This window comes from Pleurodeles waltl, chromosome 10 (assembly GCF_031143425.1).
Source record: "Pleurodeles waltl isolate 20211129_DDA chromosome 10, aPleWal1.hap1.20221129, whole genome shotgun sequence".
In the NCBI taxonomy this organism is placed as follows: Eukaryota; Metazoa; Chordata; class Amphibia; order Caudata; family Salamandridae; genus Pleurodeles; species Pleurodeles waltl.
Window position 1 is genome coordinate 55,178,738 of NC_090449.1, and position 23,875 is coordinate 55,202,612.

General features: G+C 45.2%; 1 protein-coding gene across 2 annotated transcripts in view; it reads right to left on the reverse strand.

Annotated features, from left to right (window-relative positions):
* Positions 1-7,599: 7,599 nt before the first annotated feature.
* The window catches only part of LOC138261023 (metalloproteinase inhibitor 1-like), a 57,282-nt gene continuing 41,006 nt past the window's right edge, over positions 7,600-23,875 (reverse strand). For both annotated transcript variants that reach the window (XM_069209629.1, XM_069209630.1), the window contains exon 6: positions 7,600-7,959. In XM_069209629.1, coding sequence (XP_069065730.1) covers positions 7,810-7,959 — 150 coding nt within the window. In that variant the 3' untranslated portion in view covers positions 7,600-7,809. The remainder of the gene's footprint in view (positions 7,960-23,875) is intronic.

Genomic DNA, 23,875 nt, shown 5'->3' on the forward strand with positions numbered 1-23,875 from the left:
CAAAAGTTACTGCAAAATAATCAACACAGGCAACAACAAAAAAGGAAAATGTTCAGTGTACTTTTATTTTACTTACTGAACCTTTTCATTCGCAAAGAAGAATGCTTGAAGCTCTAAAAGAGGGGTTTGATTATAAAATAGTGTGTAATTAAGAAACACCCAGGTTGTGGTCAGAATGAAATAACCGGAATCATATTCATGCAAATTTAATATCAGAAAATATGCTGATACCCAACTAACTTTCAATAACAATAAACGTTGAACATCTGATATTACTCGTACTCGTGAACTTGCTAAGTAAGCAGCGAGATTCCTCCAAATTTAAAAACAGGTTGTGCTCCCGCCTTTCACACAAAATGGAACTAAATATATCCAACATTTACTCGCCAAACACTACCTCGTCAAGAAGCCATTGTTTGGGCTCTGAAAAGTTTCAGAGCGATGTGTACAAATCCAAGGTAAATGGAGTTTCTTTTTTCTAAGTATGTTTTGTGTCGTCTTGATTTCCAGCCTGGATTGAGTGGTGGAATTCGGCATCCGGGTCAGTGGGGTGCGGCTTTCGGGTGATCTCAGTCGGGACAGCTGGAGAGGTGTCACAGCTGACGCACGGGTCGGGTGGGGGAACAGGTGTGTCAGCTGTAACAACGCACAGAAGATATAAGAGGCAATTTAATGGCGCAATGTGTTTGGAGGCACAGCGGGTGTTTTGTAACAGACCGTAGGATGAGAAGTGTGAAAAAAGATGAAAGGTATATGTATTTGAAAGTGTGTGGTGGTTGTGTTATGTTGTTTTTTTATCTTTGGTTATTTTCTAGATTTGTAAACACAGTGTTCAAGATATGTAATGGAGGGATACAAGAATGAAGAGATTCAAGTAAACTTAATGTTCTTTCCTGGAGGAAAGCTTTGGTTGAAATTACATAGTTGGCGGAGGGGCCGAGATTTATTTATGTTGATCAAATTATTCCCTGCCCTACGAGCTACATTCAGCCAGAGAGTCCCTTTTTCTTTCGGAAAAGCACACAAAAGACGTCAGAGTTATCATGTATAGTGCCCTGGGTGCGCAGTGGGCATGAGTGCTCACTTAGCGTACCCCTGGGGCACTATAGTATTAGAGAAGGGGCCACAGATGCTTATGTAATGCGATAGAGCTGGCGGACATGTAGGAGCAGTGCATCTTGAGAGGGTGCACCCTCACTGTGTTCCCTCATTTGCATGTAGGCGTGGCCCCATTCAAATCACTTTGCTCTGCACCTGCGACATATTATGGAATTGCGCACAGAGGCAAACATGCGTGTCAGTGCGGCTTCTAAAGGCAGCCCTCCAGAGGAGGGATAGGGGTCCCATGGATCATTCTCGCCCCCTCACGCAGGTAGATGCCACCCACTGCATCCATCTGTTCTGTGGAACGCTAAGTGGCCTCTAAGCAGCCACTCTGCATTTCACTTAATGTGCCGCCCCAGGGTAGCACTTTTATTGTAATGGAGTGCACAGTCCCTCTTTGCACCTGGTGCTCCTGTTTAAAGGTGTGCCACTACACAAACAGAGGCCCAGGTGTCCCAAGCCCACTCTTCTATGTGAGAGGTCTTTGGGACAGTGCATTCATTGTTGCTATGAGAGAAAGGGCAGTGGCAGGGGCTTCAGCACGCTGGACAGCCTGTGGTATGGGAGAAGGGAGGAGCCGAGGACTAGGCAGGAATTACAGGGGGGGGGATGGATGGGGTAGATCCATACACAGCTGCTTCTGCACACAGAACCGGTGTAACACTGCTGGTCTCAGTACTACTTAATATTATAGCACAGTTTTATTTTTGTTTTTTTTAGTCGAAAGAGAAAACACACTTCAAACACCAAACTATTAGTGAGTTAGAATTATGGGAAACAAATGTGTTCGTTTTTAGCAAACATTGATGCTTTTTATGCACTGTTCCATGCTCCGAATTGGGGAAGAAAAGGGGCTTAGCATAGCTTAAATAATCCACACTACCTGTCTCCTGGACATCAGTGGTTAAACAGTTGGTTGTCCTGCAGTTTGCATTGCCTTTCCTCCTGCCATAGAGTAGAGTGATGGTTCACACCAAATTATGAAGGAACTAGTTATCTGAAATCGGAATTTCGCTTTGTGTCCCAGGGTATACTTTCCTCAGCTTTTCCCTCTGAGCCGCACAATCAGTGCCATTTTACCAACATGAATTAAATGTTTGTGCATAATGTGTGAAACAAATCCTTTGCCATGTTCTGCAGAAAATGAACTCTGCAGAGCCCCTGCTTGTGTGTGAACACCTTGATTGAAGAATTGTGCGCTAAGGAGATCAGGAGGAATAGTTCTCCTGTGTTTTAGCAGATCTAACTTTTTTGTGATTAACGCAATAAGGCAAAAAATATGTGTGAGCTTCACTACAGGCACAGAGTTTAAAATAAGTAGGCGGACATTTCTCCAACATGTGTATTTGCATTTATCTGTGCTTCACAACCACAAATGGTGTAAAACAACCCATCAGGAAATCAGTAACATTTAGGATTAGAAAATACTGGTTCCCAAACAAGAGCAAAAGCTTAAAAATAACCAAAAAGGTATATCATTAGCAGAGTGCAAGGCAAAGGTTTGTTTTTGTCTTCAGTAATAAACTAATCAAGTGTAACTCTGAGAAGAACCAATCCTGGGGCACCAGGGTCTGCTACTCGCCCAACACTAGCTACGGACTGAGCCTTGATCAGCAGTGCCTACGGTCAAAGAGGCTGGGTAGTCAGTTCTTGGTTTTTACACCTTCAGATGTTGCTACTGAGGAGATTCAGATTAGGTTATTTTCCTCCATTTAGGACTATGCTTACATTTCAGTGGGTCACTGTGAGAAGATTCTCCTTTTCACGATGTCCTCCTCATTGTTTTCTGAATTTTAGTGTTTTTTTTCACTCTGCACACTGATAAATGGCAGTCCAGTCCCCAGTGTTTGTGCCCTGACCCCTAAAACATGTAGAAATTGGCTGATCCGTGAATTACATATTTAACTCTCTATTAAGGCTGTATTATATGTTGTAGAAACTCCACTCATGGCATGGAAAGTTAAATGTCACCTAAGGACTGCAGCACTTATTAGTGCTTTTACTAGCTTGTCAGAGTAAAACATGGCTTCAGGCCTACCATTGCAGCCACACTGCAGCAGTGCAACCTGTTAAAGTAACCCCTGCCAGATTAATACCTCCATTTTAAATATTGATAAGTAACCCCTGTGTAAGCCTTCTAGCCCACAAGGTAGACGTCATGATATTTAAATGTGGCACGTGTAGAAAAGTAATGTTACCATGTCCCTGACAAAGCCCTAACAGCTATTTTCACAGTTAGAGGCCTAGCTGTCCTATGTAGCAAACCAAAGTACAGATTAAACAGTAATGATGTATCTCAGTAATGGGACCAGGTAGAAAAAAACTAATTAACTATTTGTAAGAATTTCAAAAAACAATTCCTTGGTGAATTTGGATTTTTAATACTTAAGAAGAAGCAGTTTTTACAAAGGTACCTTTTACCTGCCTGAAGGCTGTGCTCAGTCCAGGACGAGGTGTGAAATTTACCCCAGGAGCACACAATAGACCATCCTGAATGGGCGGAAATAACTTCTCTGAGCTCAATAGGACATGCAGGGTGGGAGCTGTGGGCATTCTGTTGCCACAACAATGTCAGGTCCTACCTGATAGTTCTGTTGAGCCACTTGTAACACTTCAGTACATTTGAAAGGGAGGGAAAAGGAACCCAGGAAAATGATTGGGTATCCCCTGTCTAGTGAAGGACTGTGCTTTTGTCATCCAAGACATCTGTCTCTGAGTTTGTTGTCTGTATGGTGCCTGCTTCAAACTGGAACTTGATTTCTTTTACTTCGAGGTGGACACTGGTGATTACCATAGTCCCTTCCCCACTCACCCCAGCCTTCCGTGTGGTCAAAGAACTTCATCACCTTAGATTAGCACAGGCACATTGCATTTTGCCTGTTTGCAGTAAAGCAAACAGAACTACTGACAAATATAGCTAGGCTAGGGCCTTGGAAAAATTACTCCATTGGTCATAATGAGACTAGTAGTGTCTCAGAGGAGTGGTACGTAACCTTTTGACTTCTGTGGACACTCACTAAATCACTATTGGAAGTCGGGGACCTGCGCCTAAACAATTGCTACAATTTGAATTATACCCCAAAGTTACCAAAACAAGTAGATGCCAAATGGCACAAACATTATGAAATATTTCATTAGTTCACAGAAAACAAATATGCAACAATCTAAGGCCTTGATGTACGATGCGATTATGCAGTTGCAAAAGGCAAATTTCTCCTTTTGCAACCACAAAATGCCCTTTCCCAATGTACTATCCCTATTTTGCAAGCTACCATGTAAATACTGGCAAAATAGATATTGTGACTTGCAATTAGGAAGGGGCGTTCCAAAGGCGCCCCTTCCTACTTGGGAGTCGCAGGGTAATGTATTATTGTTTTGTGACCACAACTGCCGTCACAAAACATTCGCAGTTACCACCAATTGCAAATTGGTGGTAACTCATTCGCAAACGGGAAGGGGTCCCAACGGGTCCCCTTACACTTTGTGAATAGATGCAAAAATATTTTTTTCAGAGCAAGCAGTGGTCCCACATACCACTGCCTACTCTGAAAACACAAAAAGAAAACTTTTCTTTTTGTTTGAAATGCATCCCGTTTTCCTTTAAGGAAACCGGGCTGCATTTAAAAAAAAAAAAAACTGCTGCTTTGTTTAAAAAGCAGGTACAGACATGATGGCCTGCTGTCCCCAGCAGGCCACCATCCCTGTGAGTGCAGCCATTCCCAACGGGGTCACAAATTGCGACCTACCTCATGAATATTGTTGAGGTAGGTCATTTGCGAACCATTCGGAATCGCAAACAGTGTGAGTTACACTAATGTACATTTGATTTTGCAAGTCACAATTTGCGACTCACAAATGGGTCGCAAATTGCAAGTCTCAAAACTCCCTGTTGTACATCTGGCCCTAAATTTTAATGGGAAAGTTGGGGCTGTTAAAAAAATCCACTTTTAGGTGTAGTGGTTGCTAGCAAATAATGTTGTCTTTTTTGGTCCTAATCCAAGCTCTCCTGTTGTCAATGTATTCCGGTGCCTCAATTGAGGCCCCCAATCATCCCTTTTGTTTGCCTTGCTCCCGTGTTTCACCATAAGAACTCCAACTTACTTTTTAGCATCCAATCTCAAAGGGCTTTATATGTAAGGACCCTTTTAACATATTCAATTTTCAGTTTTCCTTTTTTATGTATATGTACTTTATTACTATGCAAATATGATTTTATTTTACAAGCAGTCCCAATCCCTCTGCTTAGGTGTTGTGGACCCCTGCGGGTCACAAACTACAGGCCAAGAACCCCTGTCTTATGGTGTCTTATGTAGGTGAACCATACAGGTTGAGCCCTTATCCAGCCTTGCTCCGAACAATGCTATACTTGTAAAAGTATACCAGGCAGACTGAACCTGCTGCTTGGACAGGAAGATCCCCAAGGATCATAAGGCTGATGCACTGGATAGTTCTAGGAATATAAAAATGCTGAAGTGGACATTTCTGTGAAGAATCTCAGCTGACCAGTGGCAGATGGACCTTTAACCAGAACAGATAGGATAGTGAATTTATCACTTTTGGTGGGCACCAATCCACCCCTACTAATAATCCACTTTCTCACAGTTGTCATTCTGGTTGATCATAGTAGGAGGCCAAAACTTAAGCAAGCAGACCTACCCCTCCGAGCAGGGGGTCCCCTGAGCAGGACCTCTGTCATGCATAAGCAGCAACAGCATGTCCTTTCCTGGATTGGAAATCAAAGCCAACATGGCAGGAGACAAAACCCGTATTTGCTTCCAAGGCAGTGTAGTCCACCAAGGCAGTGAGTGTGTTTAGCCATGGGGCATCACAGGGAGCCATATGGGGTATGCAGTAGGCACACAGGGAATCAGACTGGGCCAGGCACCGGTGAAGGCCAAGCATGATGGTGGAGTACCTGTGTGTCTCCAGCAAAGCAATAGAGTCCTCCTGCGGCCTGCGGAATTCCACCCAGTTCACTTTGTGATGGGGAGATCTAGTGAATGGATCTTGGACTAGGGGTTCAATCCCTGGGCGTCCTGGAACCCTGACCTGGGTCCAAGTCAGAGTTTTCCACTACACCAAAGCAAGGGAACCAACATGGGGTCTGTGATCTGGGCACTTCATGACCCAACAGGCTAACAAATAGAGGTCAAGCCCAGAAGTCCACACCCCCAGACCTACTGGAGGTCCTGCTGGATTAATAATGTGGGGTCCAGTTAGAGCCTTCCAGCCTACAAATAAAGAGGAGCCTCCTGTGTCCTGTTAAGCTGCATCCTGTTAAGCTGCATCCTGTGCACCTTGTGACATAGCTGTCTGGCGAATCAAGCCCAGGTCTAGGGGATGGCACCCATGATTCTGCTTGAGCACTGACCTGGGCCTGATAAGGTATTTTCACCTGTTGATGTATGTAAGCACTCTGGGACCCTGTGGCACCTAGTCCTAGGTACAATGCAAGTAACACTTTCCATTGCATCAGAAACAGGGACTGGCCATTTAGTCACCTCTATCAGCTGGGGGGAGCCCTTGCAACATCCAAGGAGAATAACTAGATAAAAAGTAGGTCACCCATCCACTCTCCCTACTAATCCAGAGAAAGACCACTAGCCTTTCTTGTAATATGTGCAAACCCGTTGGAATGGGGGAAGTGTCAGTGAAGGTATCTAATCCATTCAAGCTTGGGCTGGGCTTAAAGTTTCAAACCAGGCCTCAACGAGACTTGGAATCAAAATGTCACCAGTAACCTTGAAGCAACAAATTTCACAACCACCTGGGTGTGTTAAATGGCACCCAGGTCTAACTTTGCTCAGTGTAACTAAAGACATCGAACTTCCAACCACCTTGGTTGTGGAGGGTGGACATTTTGATGGAGAATGAAACTGAGCAAAAATTGTTGAACTTTAATGGAGGAGACAGAAGGTCGAAGAGAAGAATTAGGAATTGTGCAGAATCATTGAACAACAATTTTGAAAAATGATGCAGATTTAAAAAAAAGACAATTCATTGATTCGAGTTTCGAAAATAGACCATTTGAAATAGCAGCAGCTGTGAAATTTGGAATATTCTAATGTGAATTCTAATTTGCTGCAAACTATTGCTGGCCTTGATGAGTGAAGGTTCAAAGTGCTTCCTCTGAGGGACAAAACAGAGATTAGGAGGAACATATTTAGTTCTCATGGAGGCTCTTTCAAAGGCATAAAACATGCAAGGAGTCGTCATGGGCTGTATCACTGATCACCCAGGCCTTGGATAAGGTGTCCACAATACAACAGTCAAATTGAGGTGCATACAAGAGTTCTTCCTCTGTCAGTAGTCGATAAGTTCATGTGCCTTCCTGAGGTGTGAGATCGTGTTGTGGATCATTCAGGAAGCAGCTCTATCCTACCTGTGCTTGTAGACGGTTGTTTGAAAAAGATTTAATGAAGACAATGTAGAATGTATATAAAAGACTTGTTATACTAAGAAATTAAATTAAATGAATGACTCTTACATTGAATCCTAAATTTACCTTAATGGTTTTATTTTATTTATGGCATATCTCACTCAAAACACTGAGACCCAACGGGTATTGCTGTGTTTCGCATAGAAAAAGGGTACACTGCCAACATAGCAGGAAACAAAACCACAAATTAGAGGATAAAAGTATGTACAAATGGCAAAGAAGTGGTCCCGGCTAACCACTGACTGTTGTAAAGTAGCACAGCAGCCCTATTCAATTGTCTTCCAGCTGCAGGTGGTGTTGGTATTAGGGACACATGCCTGGTTTTTCTGTTGGTTCTCAGTTTGAGGATTGGCATCACCCTCAATCACACATGTGTTCTGTACCGGTGAGCAGGGCGGAGAAAAGCAGGAGATGATCTGATGAAGAGAATTAAAGAATTAAAAGCACAAACTGTTTAACACAAATGTAACTAATAGCAATATTAATGACTTAAAACATGTTTTAGCAAAGATGATGCTGAAACCAATAATTCACCCTGCGAAATACTAAACAACATGGGATTCATTTAGAAACAGGAGGTCAGGAGATATTCCTGGAAAATGCTTTTGCTTATGAACTTCTTTGTTAAGCAATCAGGCTTGAGCTTTCATTCACGATTACTGTAGTGCAGACTGCTTTAAATAGAGCCTTGTATCACTCTGGTGAGGGATGTGCTTGTGGTAAAGGAAAGGTAGAGTCCACCCACTGAAGTTTGAATGTTCTAAATTAAACAGAGAGAAACAAAAAGAACATTGGAGCAGAAGACCTGCACCAGCCATTATACAACCTGAACCATTCAAGTGTCTACCAATGGGGCTTTCAAAATCCCAATGTTCTAATTGGATTTATGAAATGATCCATGCCACACCTATTCTCTGCTTCCTTCTACTTTGGCCTTGTCAGATTTGACTCATTTCTGAGCTTTTTGTCTTAAGCGCAGATAGGAATCCAAAAGGTTTCCAAGTGCTTTCAGGGGGATGCTGTGTCAGATTCAACTTGCAGTTTATAATGCACAGACACACTGCTGATCTCATTTCAGCAAATACAACACAATATTGTAAGGCACATGGAATCCATTAGCCTGGTCAGCAGTGCCCAAGAATGTACTTAGGGACACATTTATCAAACATTTTTTCCTCGCAAATGGTGAGTGCCTTTGCAAATGTATGAAAGGCATTGGCAGTCCCCTTTTAGAGAATATGCAATTTTTTGCGATTCCCTAAAATTGTGACTCCAAATAGGAAATCGCAATAAGCGATTCCCTAAATAGGAAATCGCGAATAGGGATTTTCTATTTGCAATTCCCTAATCACATGTAAAAAGCATTTCCGCAATGCGAAATGGGCATTTAGGAAATGCTATTACCACCAACTCCCAGTTGGTGGTAACCATGTGAAATTTAAAAAAATGCATCAAAAATGCATTTTTTAAAGTGCCACGTAGAACACACATGTCCATAAGGCATGTGTGCGCTTTACATGTGCACAAATTATTTTCGGTGGGGCATCAAAGGGGGCCTTAGGCCTCGGCACCCTTGGTTTTATATTTCCCAATTTTATGATTTCATAATTGGAAATCACAATTTAGGAAATGCAAAAGCATGGCACCTATGGGCCTTCAGGCCCACAGGAACAAATGGAGTTGCAATCCCAAACAGCGATTCCCTAAAGCCGATTAAGATTCTGTAGTAATCGCTATTAGGGAGTCGCTATTTTGTTACATACCATTTTGCATTCTCTAAATATAGATTTATTAAAAGTCGCTATTTAGGGAATGTAAAATGGAATTTTGAGACATCTAGCCCTAAGTTTTGAAGGGAAATTTTGCAAGAAACGGCATAGCCTTGCTCGATTATTCTTGATTTTATCATTACAGCGAGTGTCTCAATAAAGGAGATTCATTGGTACAACGGGGCAGGTCAGAAGCCATTCCTGATGCTGAGAATACGAGGAAACAGTGTCTACCTTAGAAGGAATAGGCGTGGTCATCAGTGCTTGCAACTAAGACTGGGCAGAATTTCAATTCCGCTAGCAGAATCTAAGTAATTTGGTAATTCTGCGTTACTCTTGTAGCATGGAATTACTTACAACTCCGCTGCTCCACTGGCAGAACTAATCCGCAGTAAACACTGTTTCTAAAGTGGGCTAGAAAAAGGAGAAGTCCCTCTGGGTTTACAAATCACTGCAGATTAAAGTTTAATCTGCAGCAGCTCTTAAACATAATGTGACTGTGCCCTCTTGCGGTCATGTTTAGTGATTTAGGGCCAGATGTACCAAAGGATTTTCCCATAGACACAGAATGGATAAAATCCTTTCGTACATCTGGCCCTTAGTGATTACTGCAGAGTATGTAAGGGGGCCAAAGGGTATGCACTGCAGTGATAATTAAACAGGAGGGGGAGGTGTGAGCGGTCCCTCTATGTTTAAAAATCACTGCTGATGAAACTTTAATCTGCAATGCTTCTTAAACGATGAGAGACTGTTCTCTCTCTGGCCCTGTTTGAAAATCACTGCACAGTAGTGCATACCCCTCGGGGTCCTTACATACTTTGCACTGATTACTGCAGAGTATGTAAGGGCACTGAGGGGTATGCGTTGCAGAGTCATATATGCAGTGGTTTCTAAAGTTTAGAAAGCATTGCATTTTACTCGCCGGCAGCGACCACTGCAGAGTATGTAAGAGCACTGAGTGGTACTTGACTGAGCTACTTTCTTAGAGCAAAATGCATAACCGCTTCAGTTTTTCGATGCAAGGGTGGATTCTGGGCGAAGAAAATAATGCCTATTGCCTATTCCGCCATGGCACGAAATTCTGCGGAATCTCACAGAATTTTAATAGAATTCCGTGAAATCAAACTGTGCCAATTCTGCCCAACTCTACTTGCAACCTGGATTATTCTCAATTTCCTGTTTGTGGGTTCAGATGCAGACTCAACAGAATGTTACTGATATGGCATGACAGCAAGGAAATAGGGTGTGCTTGGTGAGCATGAGAGGAGGAAGTGACTAGGACAACACGAGAGCAGGGAATGAGAGTTAGATCATGAGACCTGGGATTACTGATACAGCATGAGACCAAGGGGTGGTGGGTAGGACTGAGAACAGGTGGTGATTGATATGGTATCTCTGTAGGGGATGCCACGGAGGGAATGACAGCAGGGAGATAAGTGGGATGGAATGAAAGCAGAGGGTGGATATGTGAGTATGACTCCAGGGAAGTGACAGGGCATGAGAGAAGGGGGGGACTCGTTGTGCATAATGGGCAAACAAAACTGGAAGGGCATGAATGCAGGGTCTACAAGGAGAGGAATGAGAGAGACGCTGGGAGCGTTTTAATCACAGTTGAGGACATTTACTACAAGAGAAAATCGAGTAGTAATGACCAGACCTACAAGAATCTCAACTACGATGTAGCAGAGAGGGGAATATAAGAGGTTGTGAGGGTTATATGGGGTCTAGGTGCCAGTGTGTTTAACCGTACGCAATAGTACATTGTATGAAGGTTAAGCAGTATCTTAGAGCCTTGAAATGAAATTATTTCTGATCAGATTTTTCTATATGAATATTACTTTTTTGTTACAATGAGGCACCCCTAGCAGTTTTTAAAATCAAATACCTTGAACCATATCATGGAAGGGCGTGAGTGTGCAAGTGGTTTATAGTTCATGATTTAGCAGCATGTTTTTGCCTTTCAAATTTAAAACAATTGGGTTAGGCAGGTGAACAATGTATAAAGCTAATGTAGGAGTATACTAATACGCATATTACTTGAACATAGTTATTAGTGCTAGCACTGACATATTTATCACATTTCCCAAATCTAAATAGTTAGAACACATGAAAAAAGGTAGACCTCCAAATGTAAGTTTCCATAATATGAGTGAACAATATAGGTGCCTCTATGTCGTGTCCAAAGGTGAAATGTGTGCCTTATGCACAACTCTAGATAAGATAATTCCTGCCACTGGGTAATAAAATTTAACTTTCAGGGTTGCCAATTTAAACCCTACATGGCCATGCCCAGTGAATCTAACTGAAACAGCTAATCCTACAGCTGTTTACACCAGATGAACCAGCTCAGGAGGATCCCAGTCTAAATCAGGCTGTAGAAATAGCCTGAGGCATTGAGTATCATATGTAAGGGAAATAAGAATAGTCGTCCAAAATTTGAGTCTAAGACACTTATGCGACGAAGTACCCTGTCCGTCAAATCCTAGGTCTGTCTGCTTCATTTAGAGATGGGTGATCCTTAGGGTTTCCTTTGTCTGAGCCTCTGCTGGCTCCATCAATTGAAATCGTCCACCAATGGCCCAATGGAGGAGGGCCCATCAAAGAAAGGATAGTACACAGCCAGCCCTATTTAGAATGAGTGGTGTTTTGCCTTTCTATTTCCATCTGTCACTTGAGGAAAGACCTGGTGGTGAGGGACATTAAAGAGCAATATTGATCCCCTACCCCTGGGAGAAAACTCACAGAGTGTGGGGGTCAAGAGTTTTTGTTTTTCTGAATCAAACTCCTGCCTTGGCGAAGTGCTCATAAAATTTATGGTGGCTGTCCACCAAACATTTAGTACATTGAAAGGAAATGACAGCAGACCTTTTAATTTAAAGAGATGACCGCTGAGCCGTTGGTCATAGGTAAATTTGGCAGACAATACTCCATCAGGGCAGCAGGGGTAACGTACTCCGCCAAGTGAACGGACAAAGTACATCCATGAAAAATGTAAATCAGGCCCTTAGTGGGGTGTAGAGTTCAAGGGAAGGAAGACAAAAGGAAGGAAACTAAAGGAATAAATGATGAGAAAGAATAGTACCATGGGTACAAGGGTAAAGATTGTTTAGATGTGGATTTACGTCCATGTGTAGAATTACAGAAATGTGTCTGGCATGCTCACAAATGTGCTATTCATGTAACAAAAAGGGACATTTCAAACGACTGTGCAAAGCAGTGTTGGGTGGAAATAAGAGTGTAAATAGCCTAGTAAAGTACAGTAGGAAGAAGGGATGGAAGGAGATTAATTAAAGAGTCAAAGGAAGGGCTGACCAAACTCCATATTGCAAAGTTAAGCAGAATAATGCAGACTTGCATATGACTTGGGAGTCAGTGTCTGTCTGCGCAGACATGGTGGAGGATAATTTGGGGAAAGCTGCAGTGTAGAGTTTACCAATAAAAGTTTAAGTTTTTCAAGTTGCAATGAATAGGTTACTGAATGTATTGTTTATAGCACAGAACTGAACATGTCTTGTGTGAGCAGAAGCTTGGCATCATATTGGAGCAGGAGCAAGTGTATGTATCAGCATGATGGGAACAGTAACTACCCTGAGTGAGATGATAGATTCTAGGAAGTATTTAGTGAAACTTTGTAGAGTCAAAGGATTCCTACACAAATTTCTGCTAAAGGGAATGCCAACCCTGTATGCACAAACTTTGCAAGGTACAGGCTAGGTTGAGGGAACATCTTGAGAGAGAGAGAGTTAGAAATTAAGCTTTGAGAGATGGACATAGTTGAAGAAATCAAAAGTTCGGAATGCAAGATCAATAAGACATTTAGCATGTGTGTGGACCTCAATAACAAACATATAGGTAGACTGCTACAAACACAAAGACAGCAACATCAGCGAATGACTTGGATTGTCTGAGACATCATTTGTTGTGTAGAGGCGTTGAACTCAAGAAAATCATAATGAACTCAAAAAATATGTCCCCAAAATTAGTTAAAATATAGTTGAGATTGTTTGGTGGGGACAGAATGAGTTGCATGCTAAGTTTGTGTCTCATTGTGCTGTGCTGTGTTTAAGACTTACTTATAGGGTAAAAATATTTTGCAAATTGATCATATGTTACTCACTTGCAGAATGATTGCAATTGATTGATCATCTTAGCACTAAAGGGACAAATCGTGCCACACTGTAGAAAGGAAAATGGCAATATGAGTACAATATAAAGTATTTTCCACATTCAAAATAAAATGCAGATTGTCAGTCTCTCTGATGTGCCAGGAGAAACAAGGATGAATTTGATGATGCAGAAGAGTGTGTGCTAACCAAGTGGAAGTGGTGCTAGTGGGGCAATGTCAAAAAATATTTGGAAGCAGCCTTGCTAATGTGAAAAATCTTCCCACGGTAAAGTATAACTTTAAGAAAACTGGAATGGGAGCTGATTATGGAAGAAGAAGCACAAATGCATGGGCCAGAGGATCTCATACTAGATGGTGGTGGAGTCCTGAGACTACTAGTAGTGTCACAAGACCTGATACAAGGAACTTGAGTTGGCCTGCAAGGCTCACATAAGCATAAGGGCCATGCAAGGCAGACTTGTAAAGACATTTGGTGGCCAGCTCTTAGTGGGTTAGTTTAATATGGGAGATATTGCACACTGTGTCCTATAAGTCATAACTCACTGGTTACTATGCCTAGTCTACTTAAAACAATTGTGGTTCCCAACCAACACTGGAAGAAGTTGACAAAGAAAGTAGTCGGTATATTTGTACATTTTGTAAAATCTCCCAAATATTCTTTGGCCATAATAAACTATTACTCAATGTGATTAAAGGCACAGTATATCAACATTAATAAAGGCATCATCAATTTTTAAGGGCGTGTTTAGTTACAAGGTTTCCTTTGACGAATTGATCACTAACAATGGAATGTAAGTGGTGTATATGTTAGGGTGTGGTATTTGTATAATGCATGCGTAGCCAAAAGGCAATGAGTAATTGAATAGCTGGATTCAAAGATCAGAAGTAAACTGTTACTCCATTGTGAAGTAGTATTCTTTAAAGAGTCTTTTCTTCATCTTGTTTGTAAGTTTGAGCACGTTAGAGGCAGTCCTGATTTATACTGGGATGTTGCACCAGATATTGGGTGCATAGATGGTACACATCTTTGCCTTCTCTCTGATTGCATCCTGGCAGCAGGTGTGCCAAGAGCCTTCAAATATAAAGAGCTTGTTGGAAATGGCCCTTCTGCAGGGTAATCCCCAGACTTTTTGCCTTCCTCCTTCTCTTTTTCTGACCTAATTTTTTCTGGTTTCTAGACTCTGCGCACTTTACCACTGCTAACCAGTGCTAAAGTGCATATGCTCTCTCCCTTTAAACATAGTAACATTGGATCATACCCAACTGGACTATTTAATTTACCTATAAGTCCCTAGTAATGTGCACTGTATGTGCCCAGGGCCTGTAGATTAAATGCTACTAGCGGGCCTGCAGCACTGGTTGTGCCACCCACTTAAGTAGCCACTTCCCCTTGTCTCAGGCCTGCCATTGCAAGGCCTGTGTGTGCAGTTTCACTGCCACTTCGACTTGGCATTTAAAAGTACTTTCCAAGCCTAAAACTCCCCTTTTTCTACATATAAGTCACCCCTAATGTGTGCCCTAGATAACCCCTAGAGTAGGGTGCTGTGTGGGTAATAGGCAGGACATGTACCTGTGTAGTTTATATGTCCTGGTAGTGTAAAACTCCTAAATTCGTTTTTACACGACTGTGAGGCCTGCTCCCCTCATAGGCTAACATTGGGGCTGCCCTCATACATTGTTGAGGTGGCAGCTGCTGGTCTGAAAGGAGCAGGAAGGTCATATTTAGTATGGCCAGAATGGTAATACAAAATCCTCCTGACTGGTGAAGTCGGATTTAATATTACTATTCTAGAAATGCCACTTTTAGAAAGTGAGCATTTCTTTGCACTTAAATCTTTCTGTGCCTTACAATCCACGTCTGGCTAGGTTTAGTTGACAGCTCCTTGTGCATTCACTCAGACACACCGCAAACACAGGGTACTCAGCCTCACTTGCATACATCTGCATTTTGAATGGGTCTTCCTGGGCTGGGAGGATAGAGGGCCTGCCCTCACACAAAGGACTGCCACACCCCCTACTGGGACCCTGGCAGACAGGATTGAACTGAAAGGGGACCTGGTGCACTTCTTAGCCACTCTTTGAAGTCTCCCCCACTTCAAAGGCACATTTGGGTATAAAACAGGGTCTCTGCCCTACCACCTCAGACACGTGCTGGAGAAGAAACCTGAACCAGAACCTGCATCCTGCCAAGAAGAACTGCCTGGCTGCTCAAAGGACTCACCTGTCTGCTTTCTACAAAAGGCTGCTGCCTTGCTGTTGGCCTGAGGCCTTGCTGAACTCTTGTCTGGCTGCAAAAGTGCTCTCCAAGAGCTTGGATAGAGCTTGGCTCCTGGTCCCTGAAGTCTCAGGACGAAAAAGACTTCTCTTTTTTATTTGGACTCCTCGTGCGCCAAAAAATTCAACGCAAAGCTTGCTCCGCGGTGAGAAAATCGCTGCACCCTCATCCAGAAAGACGCCGCTCGATGCGATGCCTGCGGTGCGACCGGAACTTCGACGCACAGCCTCGCATGGACAACGCCACCCGCCTTCCAGAGAGGAAATCAACGCGACGCCTGCCGAGAGGAAGAACATTCCACGCACAGCCCCCTGGAACGACGCGCAGCCGGATAACAAGCCGAGGAATCCACGCACAGACCCTGGGACATCTAGTAATCCCGCGATCCACAGAAAGAGACGGTCCGCGTGCCGGAAAACGACGCACGGCTTCCCCGAGTGAAAAATAACGAAGCAAGTCCGTGTGTGACAGGGCGTAACCGACGCACACACCATTTTTCCACGCATCTCCTCTTCTGCGGCCCTATCTGGAGTTTTTCCACTCCAAACCAGGTACTTTGTGCTTGAAAGAGACTTTAATTACTTTTTAAAGACTTAAGACACTTCATATCATTTTTCAGTGATATCTTTACATATTCATGTTGCATCTTTGATCGTTTTGACATGCAAATACCCAGATAGATATTATAAATTTTTCTAAACACTGTGTGGTGTATTTTTGTGGTGCTATATTGTGTTATTGTATGATTTATTGCACAACTACTTTACACATTGCCTTCTAAGTTAAGCCTGACTGCTCGTGCCAAGCTACCAGAGGGTGGGCACAGGATAATTTGGATTGTGTGTGACTTACCCTGACTAGAGTGAGGGTTCTTGCTTGGACAGAAGGTAACTTGACTGCCAACCAAAAACCCCATTTCTAACAGAGCTGTTTTGGTCATGATGGCTTTGTAAATAATACATTTAGTTGTGAAGATAGTGGAGACTCGACAAGGAGGTAGTTTATTTCCCTTAGAATGGAGATTGTATTGTCAGATTTTTTAAGGCCCTGGATGACACATGCTGCAGCATTCAGGATGCCCTTAAGGTGTTCGATGAAGAGTTTTGGAAGCCATGTAGTAGTGCACTGCCACAATCCCGATGTGCGTGTTCATGGGAAAGAAGAGTAGTTCTGAAGACACTTTCTAGGAGGAGCGGATTTCATGTTCTTTATTAGATAGACTTTTTACAAGGCCATCTTTGATTTCTTGGCAATGTTTTCCTTGAGGGTGAGGCTGTTGCTCAGGGGGATTCCAGGCAACTTGGCAGTGGGTGGGGGGCGGTGACGTTGGGCAGATGCACGCTTGAAGCTGAGCTCCCGGCGGCCATTGGAGGGCCTTGGATCTCCTGCAGCCCTGGATGCCCTGAGAGTGGGGCCAAGAAGCGCCGAGCGGACCAGTGGGACTAGAGCACCAGCGCAAACACCTTCTGGGGTCTGGAAACACCCCTCAGCTCCATACAGAGTATCCTGAAGACGGACAGCTGCGGGACAAAATGGCGACTGCGAGCCACAGACAGGAGAGGCCGCGGTAGCAGCGCTGCACATCGGCACGCTCCCCTGAGTGTGGATCAAGAGCACCGGTGTGAGGGAAACCCCGGCGCTGCATGGTGCGGAAGGCAACCACCCCCCTGCCTGGCTGGAGATTATCGGAGGGACGCTCTGGGGGTAAGTGGGGGCCGTGCTTATTAATGAGCAGGCGGGAAGGCTCGACCCGTTACAGGCGCACCGGCCCCCATGAAACAGTGACTGGGGTTTTGCCCAGCACCCCCTCATCAGCAATATGTGAACATCGGGGACAGGGGAGAAGCGGTTCCACCCTCATTGTGCTGGAAACTCTTTACAGCATTGGGCATTGCGGAGTAAGAAGATTATAGGAGCCACAGATAACAAGGGTCTGCCAAGAATTGGAGAAAAATGCCATAGAAATCTGACCTATATAGGAGGTGTGGACTAACACGCACTGTCACACTGATATGGATCCTTAGTGACTCAGGGCCTGATTACGACCCTGGCGGTAAAAACCGCCAGGGCCGTGGTCCACGGGAGCACCGCCAACAGGCTGGCGGTGCTCCTTTGGGCATTCTGACTGCGGCGGTACAGCCGCGGCCAGAAACGGAAAGTCGGCGGTGTACCGCCGGCTTTCCGCTGCCCAGGGGAATCCTCCATGGCGGCGCAGCTTGCTGCGCCGCCATGGGGATTCCGACCCCCATACCACCATCCTGTTCCTGGCGGTTTCGGCCGCCAGGAACAGGATGGCGGTATGGGGTGTCGTGGGGCCCCCGTAAGAGGGCCCCACTTAGAATTTCAGTGTCTGCTTAGCAGACACTGAAATTCGCGACGGGTGCTACTGCACCCGTCGCACCCCTTCCATTCCGCCGGCTCCATTCGGAGCCGGCTTCCTCGTGGAAGGGTGTTTCCCGCTGGACTGGCGGGCGGCCTTTTGGCGGTCGCCCGCCAGCCCAGCGGGAAACCCAGAAGAACCGCGGCGGTCTTTTGACCGCGCAGCGGTATTCTGGCGGTTCCTGTTTGGCTGGCGGCGCCCGCCGCCAGCCAAACTCGGAATGACCCCCTCAATCATTCCCCTGCATAAGGCCCTGGGACTGTGAAGGGGGGCCAATCCCAAGTTTGTAGAACCAGCAGTTTGCGGAGACACACTCGGGCTGAGGCCAGAGCCGGAAGACTAAGGGCCTATCTCTCGGACAATCTGTGACCAGATATCCCTCTGCAACTAGTGGCGACCTGTCCTCATGAGGGAAGTGGAGACAGCGTCCACCACGATGGGCAAACCCAAAAGGAAAGAGGGACTGGACAAAGATAATGTGGAGGCGATCCTGCCGACGGGGCAAAGCACTGGCACAATGGGAGGCGGCTGCAGCCTATCCCCAGAGACCCCCTGGACATCATACTCCATGCGATTCAGGCTTCCCAGGAGGCCCTTGAACAAAACATTGACACTCTGATGGTAGATATGTCCTTGCTCAGGGACGACCATCGCCGGTTAACAGATAGAGTGGTCTCTAATGAAAAAGCTCTTGAAAAATTAGCCCCGAACCATCAAGCACTGTCTAAGAACCTGTCGGCTCTCACGCCCGAGTTAAGAAGCACATGCAGAAGACGCAGAAAATCGAGATCGCAGAAGTAATATCCGACTGGTGGGTCTCCCTGAAAAGGCGGAGCAGGAGGCGGCGAGTATGGAGACCTTCCTGGAACATTGGATAAGGAGGTGGTGGCCCCGAGGGCCTGTGGCCCTTTTTTGCAATTGAAAAGGCCCACAGAGTACCAGCAAGACCCCCTGCCCCGGGAGCAAGACCCCACCCGATTGTTGCCAAACTGCTCCACTTCAAGGATAGAAACTATGTTCTGACCTAGGCAAGACTAAAGGGGGAAATAAAGCTAGGGAACCAGAAGATAATGATTTTTCCGGACTTCACCAGAGAAACACAAAGACAAAGAGCATCATTTACTGAAGCTAAAAGAAGACTCCGTGAACAGGGAATCCAGTATGCCATGCTCTTCCTGGCTAAATTGAGGGTCTCCTTTAACAATAAGGTTCGCTTTTTTACCTCGCCTCAAATGGTGTGGGACTGGTTGGAATCTAATGACTCGTCAGCTACAAACCTACTGCAGGAACCAAGCAACAGGCGGCGCAATAGACCCAGCAGACGAAGGAGGACTGTGGAACCTCCGAACCACCGGGCTCTACAAGAAATTTGAGAAGCAGTGGATGTGGTGGCAATTATGAGTGGGGGAAGTCCTGAGTCGACCCACCCCTCTGAGGCCCTATCCGTCCATGATTCCAACTTTGGTAGTGCATCCCTTTCGTCTCATGGAATCTCCGTCAACATGCATAACGCCGGGAACATCAGATGATATTCTGTGAGCTCCGTGTACCTATGTGATGATGGGCTAATAGAGCAACCACACAGGAAAAATTTGACATTCCGCTTATTTCACCGAACAGTGAAGGATGACCTGATAAACAGTCTGCGGGCCCTAGAGGAAGAAGACCCGTTACCAGTCCAGGAAGGCTTGCTGCAGAGGCCAGCAGCCGGCGAAGCTCCCACCGGACTACGCACAGTGACACCGGTGTTCAATATACTGGTGCGATCAGATGATGATGATGAGACTTGATTCTGATTAACTGGGCCCCTGCATACCTAATGTTAGCTAAATCTTTAACAGTTTGGACGGGGATAGTTCTAGATACTGGTCCTGGGGAGAGGGAGTTGGGGTATTGGGGTTACAGTTACATGTTTCGTAGTTTGTTTGCTCCCAGCAATTCGGCCTCTGATGCATTTGAAACTGTTGTGAACGTCTCCTTGATAGCTCACTCCAAACAGATATGGGGGGGGTGGTGATCCCCACGCTTTCCACACCCCACACTATGGAACGCCCCCTTGACCTACAAAATACTTACCTGGAATGTGAAAGGTCTGAACAGTATGCGTAAATGATATAAGGTCTACGGTCAGCTTAAAAGAAACACACCTGTTAGAACAGGAGGTTAGGGCCCTCACGAAGAAATGGCGTGGCCAAATATATACAACAACCTATTCAGCTTTCGCTACAGGTGTACTAATATGGGTGAGTCCTGGGGTGCCATTTCACATGAAATTATAGACAAGAAGGGATGCTATGTTCTGGTAACTGGGAGACTGGAGGGCAGAGATATAACGATTGGTGGCATTTATGCACCAAATCAGGAACAGGGTGGCTTTTCTCGCAGCGCTCTCCCGTGATCTGGGACCCCACCTTACGCAGGAAACTATTATAGGGGAGATTTTAACTGTATTGCTGACCCAGAGTTAGACAGATCACACACCCCCGCAGCGTTCCCAAACTATTAAAATAGCTAAATCATTTGCTGACTGGCAGCAACAATGGGGTTTCACTGATAGTTGGAGACACCTCCACTCCACAGACCAAGATTATTAATTTTACTCCTCTCTACACGACCTGTACGTCCGGTTGGACGCATTTCTTGCATCCCCAGAGGTAAGTAGCGTGGTGGAAGCAGCGGAATATCTCTGCCGCACAGTTTCAGATCATAACCCCCTACTACTGATGCTGGCCTGGAAAAGAGAAAAACCACGTATACCAAATTGGCGTTGCAGAGCGGAATTGCTCGAGGATGACGCCTTCAAACACTCGATTGCAACTGCAATAGGAGATTTTTTCGACCATAACACGGGAACGACATCATCCCGAGTGGTTGAATGGGAGACATTCAAGACGGTCATTAGGGGTAAATGTATAGGGGAGGTGGTGGGGGTTCAAAAGACCCTAGAGCAAGACGTCCAAAAATATGAGAGTACCCTTAGAGATATTGAACGCCATAGACCGAACACTCCGGAGCTGGCCCCCCTTCTTACGGATGCCTGAGAAAAGGTTGCAACAGCAATAGAACATTTGAGCCATTTTGATAATAAACAGTACTTATTTAGACAACACACGGAGGGGGATAAGGCAGAGTCATTGTTAGCCTGGCTTGCGACTCCGCCGCGACTCCAGGCCTTGTTAATGGAAATTGAGGACTCTACGGGATGCTGACTGTATGGGCAGAATGACATTAATGACAGGTTTACTAACTATTACTCTTTGCTGTATGCCCCACCTGCAGAGGCTTTGAGCCCAAGGCAGTTACGAGATTTAGATGATCTTCTCCCACAGTTGAAGGAGGATGACCGACTGGCACTCGCAGAACCAGTCTCCGCTGCAGACATTAAAGCGCCAGTGAAAACAATGGCTCGGGGGAAGGTACCGGGGCAGACGGGCTCCCTCTGGAGTTTAATAACACATACTTGGAGCAACTGTCCCCACATCTCTGTGCACTCTACTCGGAAGCGAGGGAGAGAAGGTTGCTGCCTCAATCCACGAACAAAGCCATAATGACACCACTCTTCAAACCTGGCAGGCCGGCAGTGGATGTGCACTCATATCGCCCTTTGTCCATGCTCAATATGGACTACAAAATACTTAGCCGGATACTGGCTACCTTGCTTTTACCTCATCTGACAACACTTATTCACAAAGACCAATCTGGGTTTGTCCCCCAGCGCAACACAGCTCTGAATATAAGACGACTGATCTCGATCCTACACTCTAATTCCCCAGCCTTACAGAATGTGGCAATTATTGCCGTAGACATTGAGAAAGCTTTTGATAGCCTTAGGTGGGAATTTTTAGATCAGGTAGTGCTACGCATGGGGTTGGGGCAAGACTTTGTCCGGTGGACGAATCTGCTCTATACAAACCCAATGGCATGAGTACGCACAGGTAGGACAGTGAGAGAACCATTTATGATCGGTAGGGGCACCTGACAGGGCTGCCCCCTGTCGCCTCTGCTCTTTCCGATATCGGTAGAGCCGCTTGCACGGGCTGCGAGATCGGGAGCCTACTATGAGGGGCACCATGTTGAGGCACGAGAACACCACATTGCGCTTTACGCGGACGATATGCTGTTCTTTCTGGGAGACATGGAGGCCGGTCTGCCAGGAGTGATGGTAATGCTGGAAAGATTCAGAGACTCCTCCGGACTGCGCATTAACTGGTGGAAATCTCCTATCTTTCATTTGAGAAAGGGAGCTCTGAGGGTGGGAAACACATGGGGGCTTGATTGGACCCCTTCCACGTTTTGCTATTTGGGGGTCAATATATGGCATAAACCTGAAGATTTACTGGAGGGTAATGTGCATCGGGCAGTTAGGAAACTGAGAGCTGACATTCTATTTCGGAAAACACTTCCACTGTCGGTATCAGGGAGAGTGGGACTGATAAAAATGGTAGCATTACCTAGACTGCTGTACTACGTTTCCACACTCCCATTAGTTATCCCACAATCAGTATTCAAAGACATTAACACCACGGTAACTGGTTTTATATGGGGATCGAGCAGACATTGGTTAGCCTTGAGTACACTCCAGAGACCCACATCGGAATGAGGATTGGCTGCACCAGATGTGGAGGTCTATTATTTAGCCTGTCAGCGGCAATGGCTGGCGAGATCACTACAGGATGAACAAGAAGAATCAGATGTACAGCGTGGTATGGGTGAATCTCTCCATGCCCTCCTGAACATGTTACTGATCCCCGGGGGTCGACATGCACGGCACCCACTGATATTACATACTGTGCGCATGTCCTGGAGGCGTGGTCTGCAGCGCACCCGAGCCACGCTCCCATACGCGTCGGAAATACCGATAGGTGATTTGACAGAGTTGCCGGGGGGGCGGGCTCTGACAGGGGTCTTGAGACTAGCCACATATAATATTACAGTATTGGGGGACCTGTTTAGTAACGGGAAAATGCGAACCTTTGCTGATTTGAGGGAGCAATTTGATGTCCCCCCGGGAATGTTCCTCTCATATAATTCAATCACAAGAGTCATACAGAGATCCTGGAAATTAGGACCCCATGAGCAGCCTATACATGATGGATGCTGGGTTATCTGCACACGGGGTGAGGAGTGGTATCAGCCCTTTATAGGGCTTTACATAAAGAAACCTCCCTTCCTCTTGACAAACTACGTCTGGCATGGCAGACGGATCTGGGGACACCTATAGGCGAGCAGAGATGGGCAAGAATCACTACACACATACCCACAGTATCTAGGAACTCTCACTTCAAATGAATTAACCTCTATATCTATCACAAGAATCTGCGAGATACAACATCAGAACAATCGCACTCGGCCACTGGAACAGATGCTGATGAAGACCTTAACTCATAACTTTGCATAAAACTTAAACTCTTATCAGGTTTACCACTTCGATGGACCATGCAGGTCAAGGAGCATCTAACTGGTTGCTGGGAGTGGACACGGAGCGAGGGAACCGAGGAAAAGGTAGTTTAAACCATTTATTGTGGGTGTATGTTTTTTCCACCTGTAAACTAATAAGATATATATTAAAAGAAATGTAAAAAAAACTTGGGCCAGGTACATGTCATTTAGCAAGGTTTGGGCTAGCTATTGTACTTGATGTTAGGTGAAATGGAAGAGTATTTAAAGTAATAGGTTTGAAATACACTAAGGCCCTCATTATGAGTCTGGCAGTCCTGGGACCGCCAGACTCACAGTGGCAAGTGGATTGCCGCGATCGTGGTGGCCTGGCCGCCATATTGTG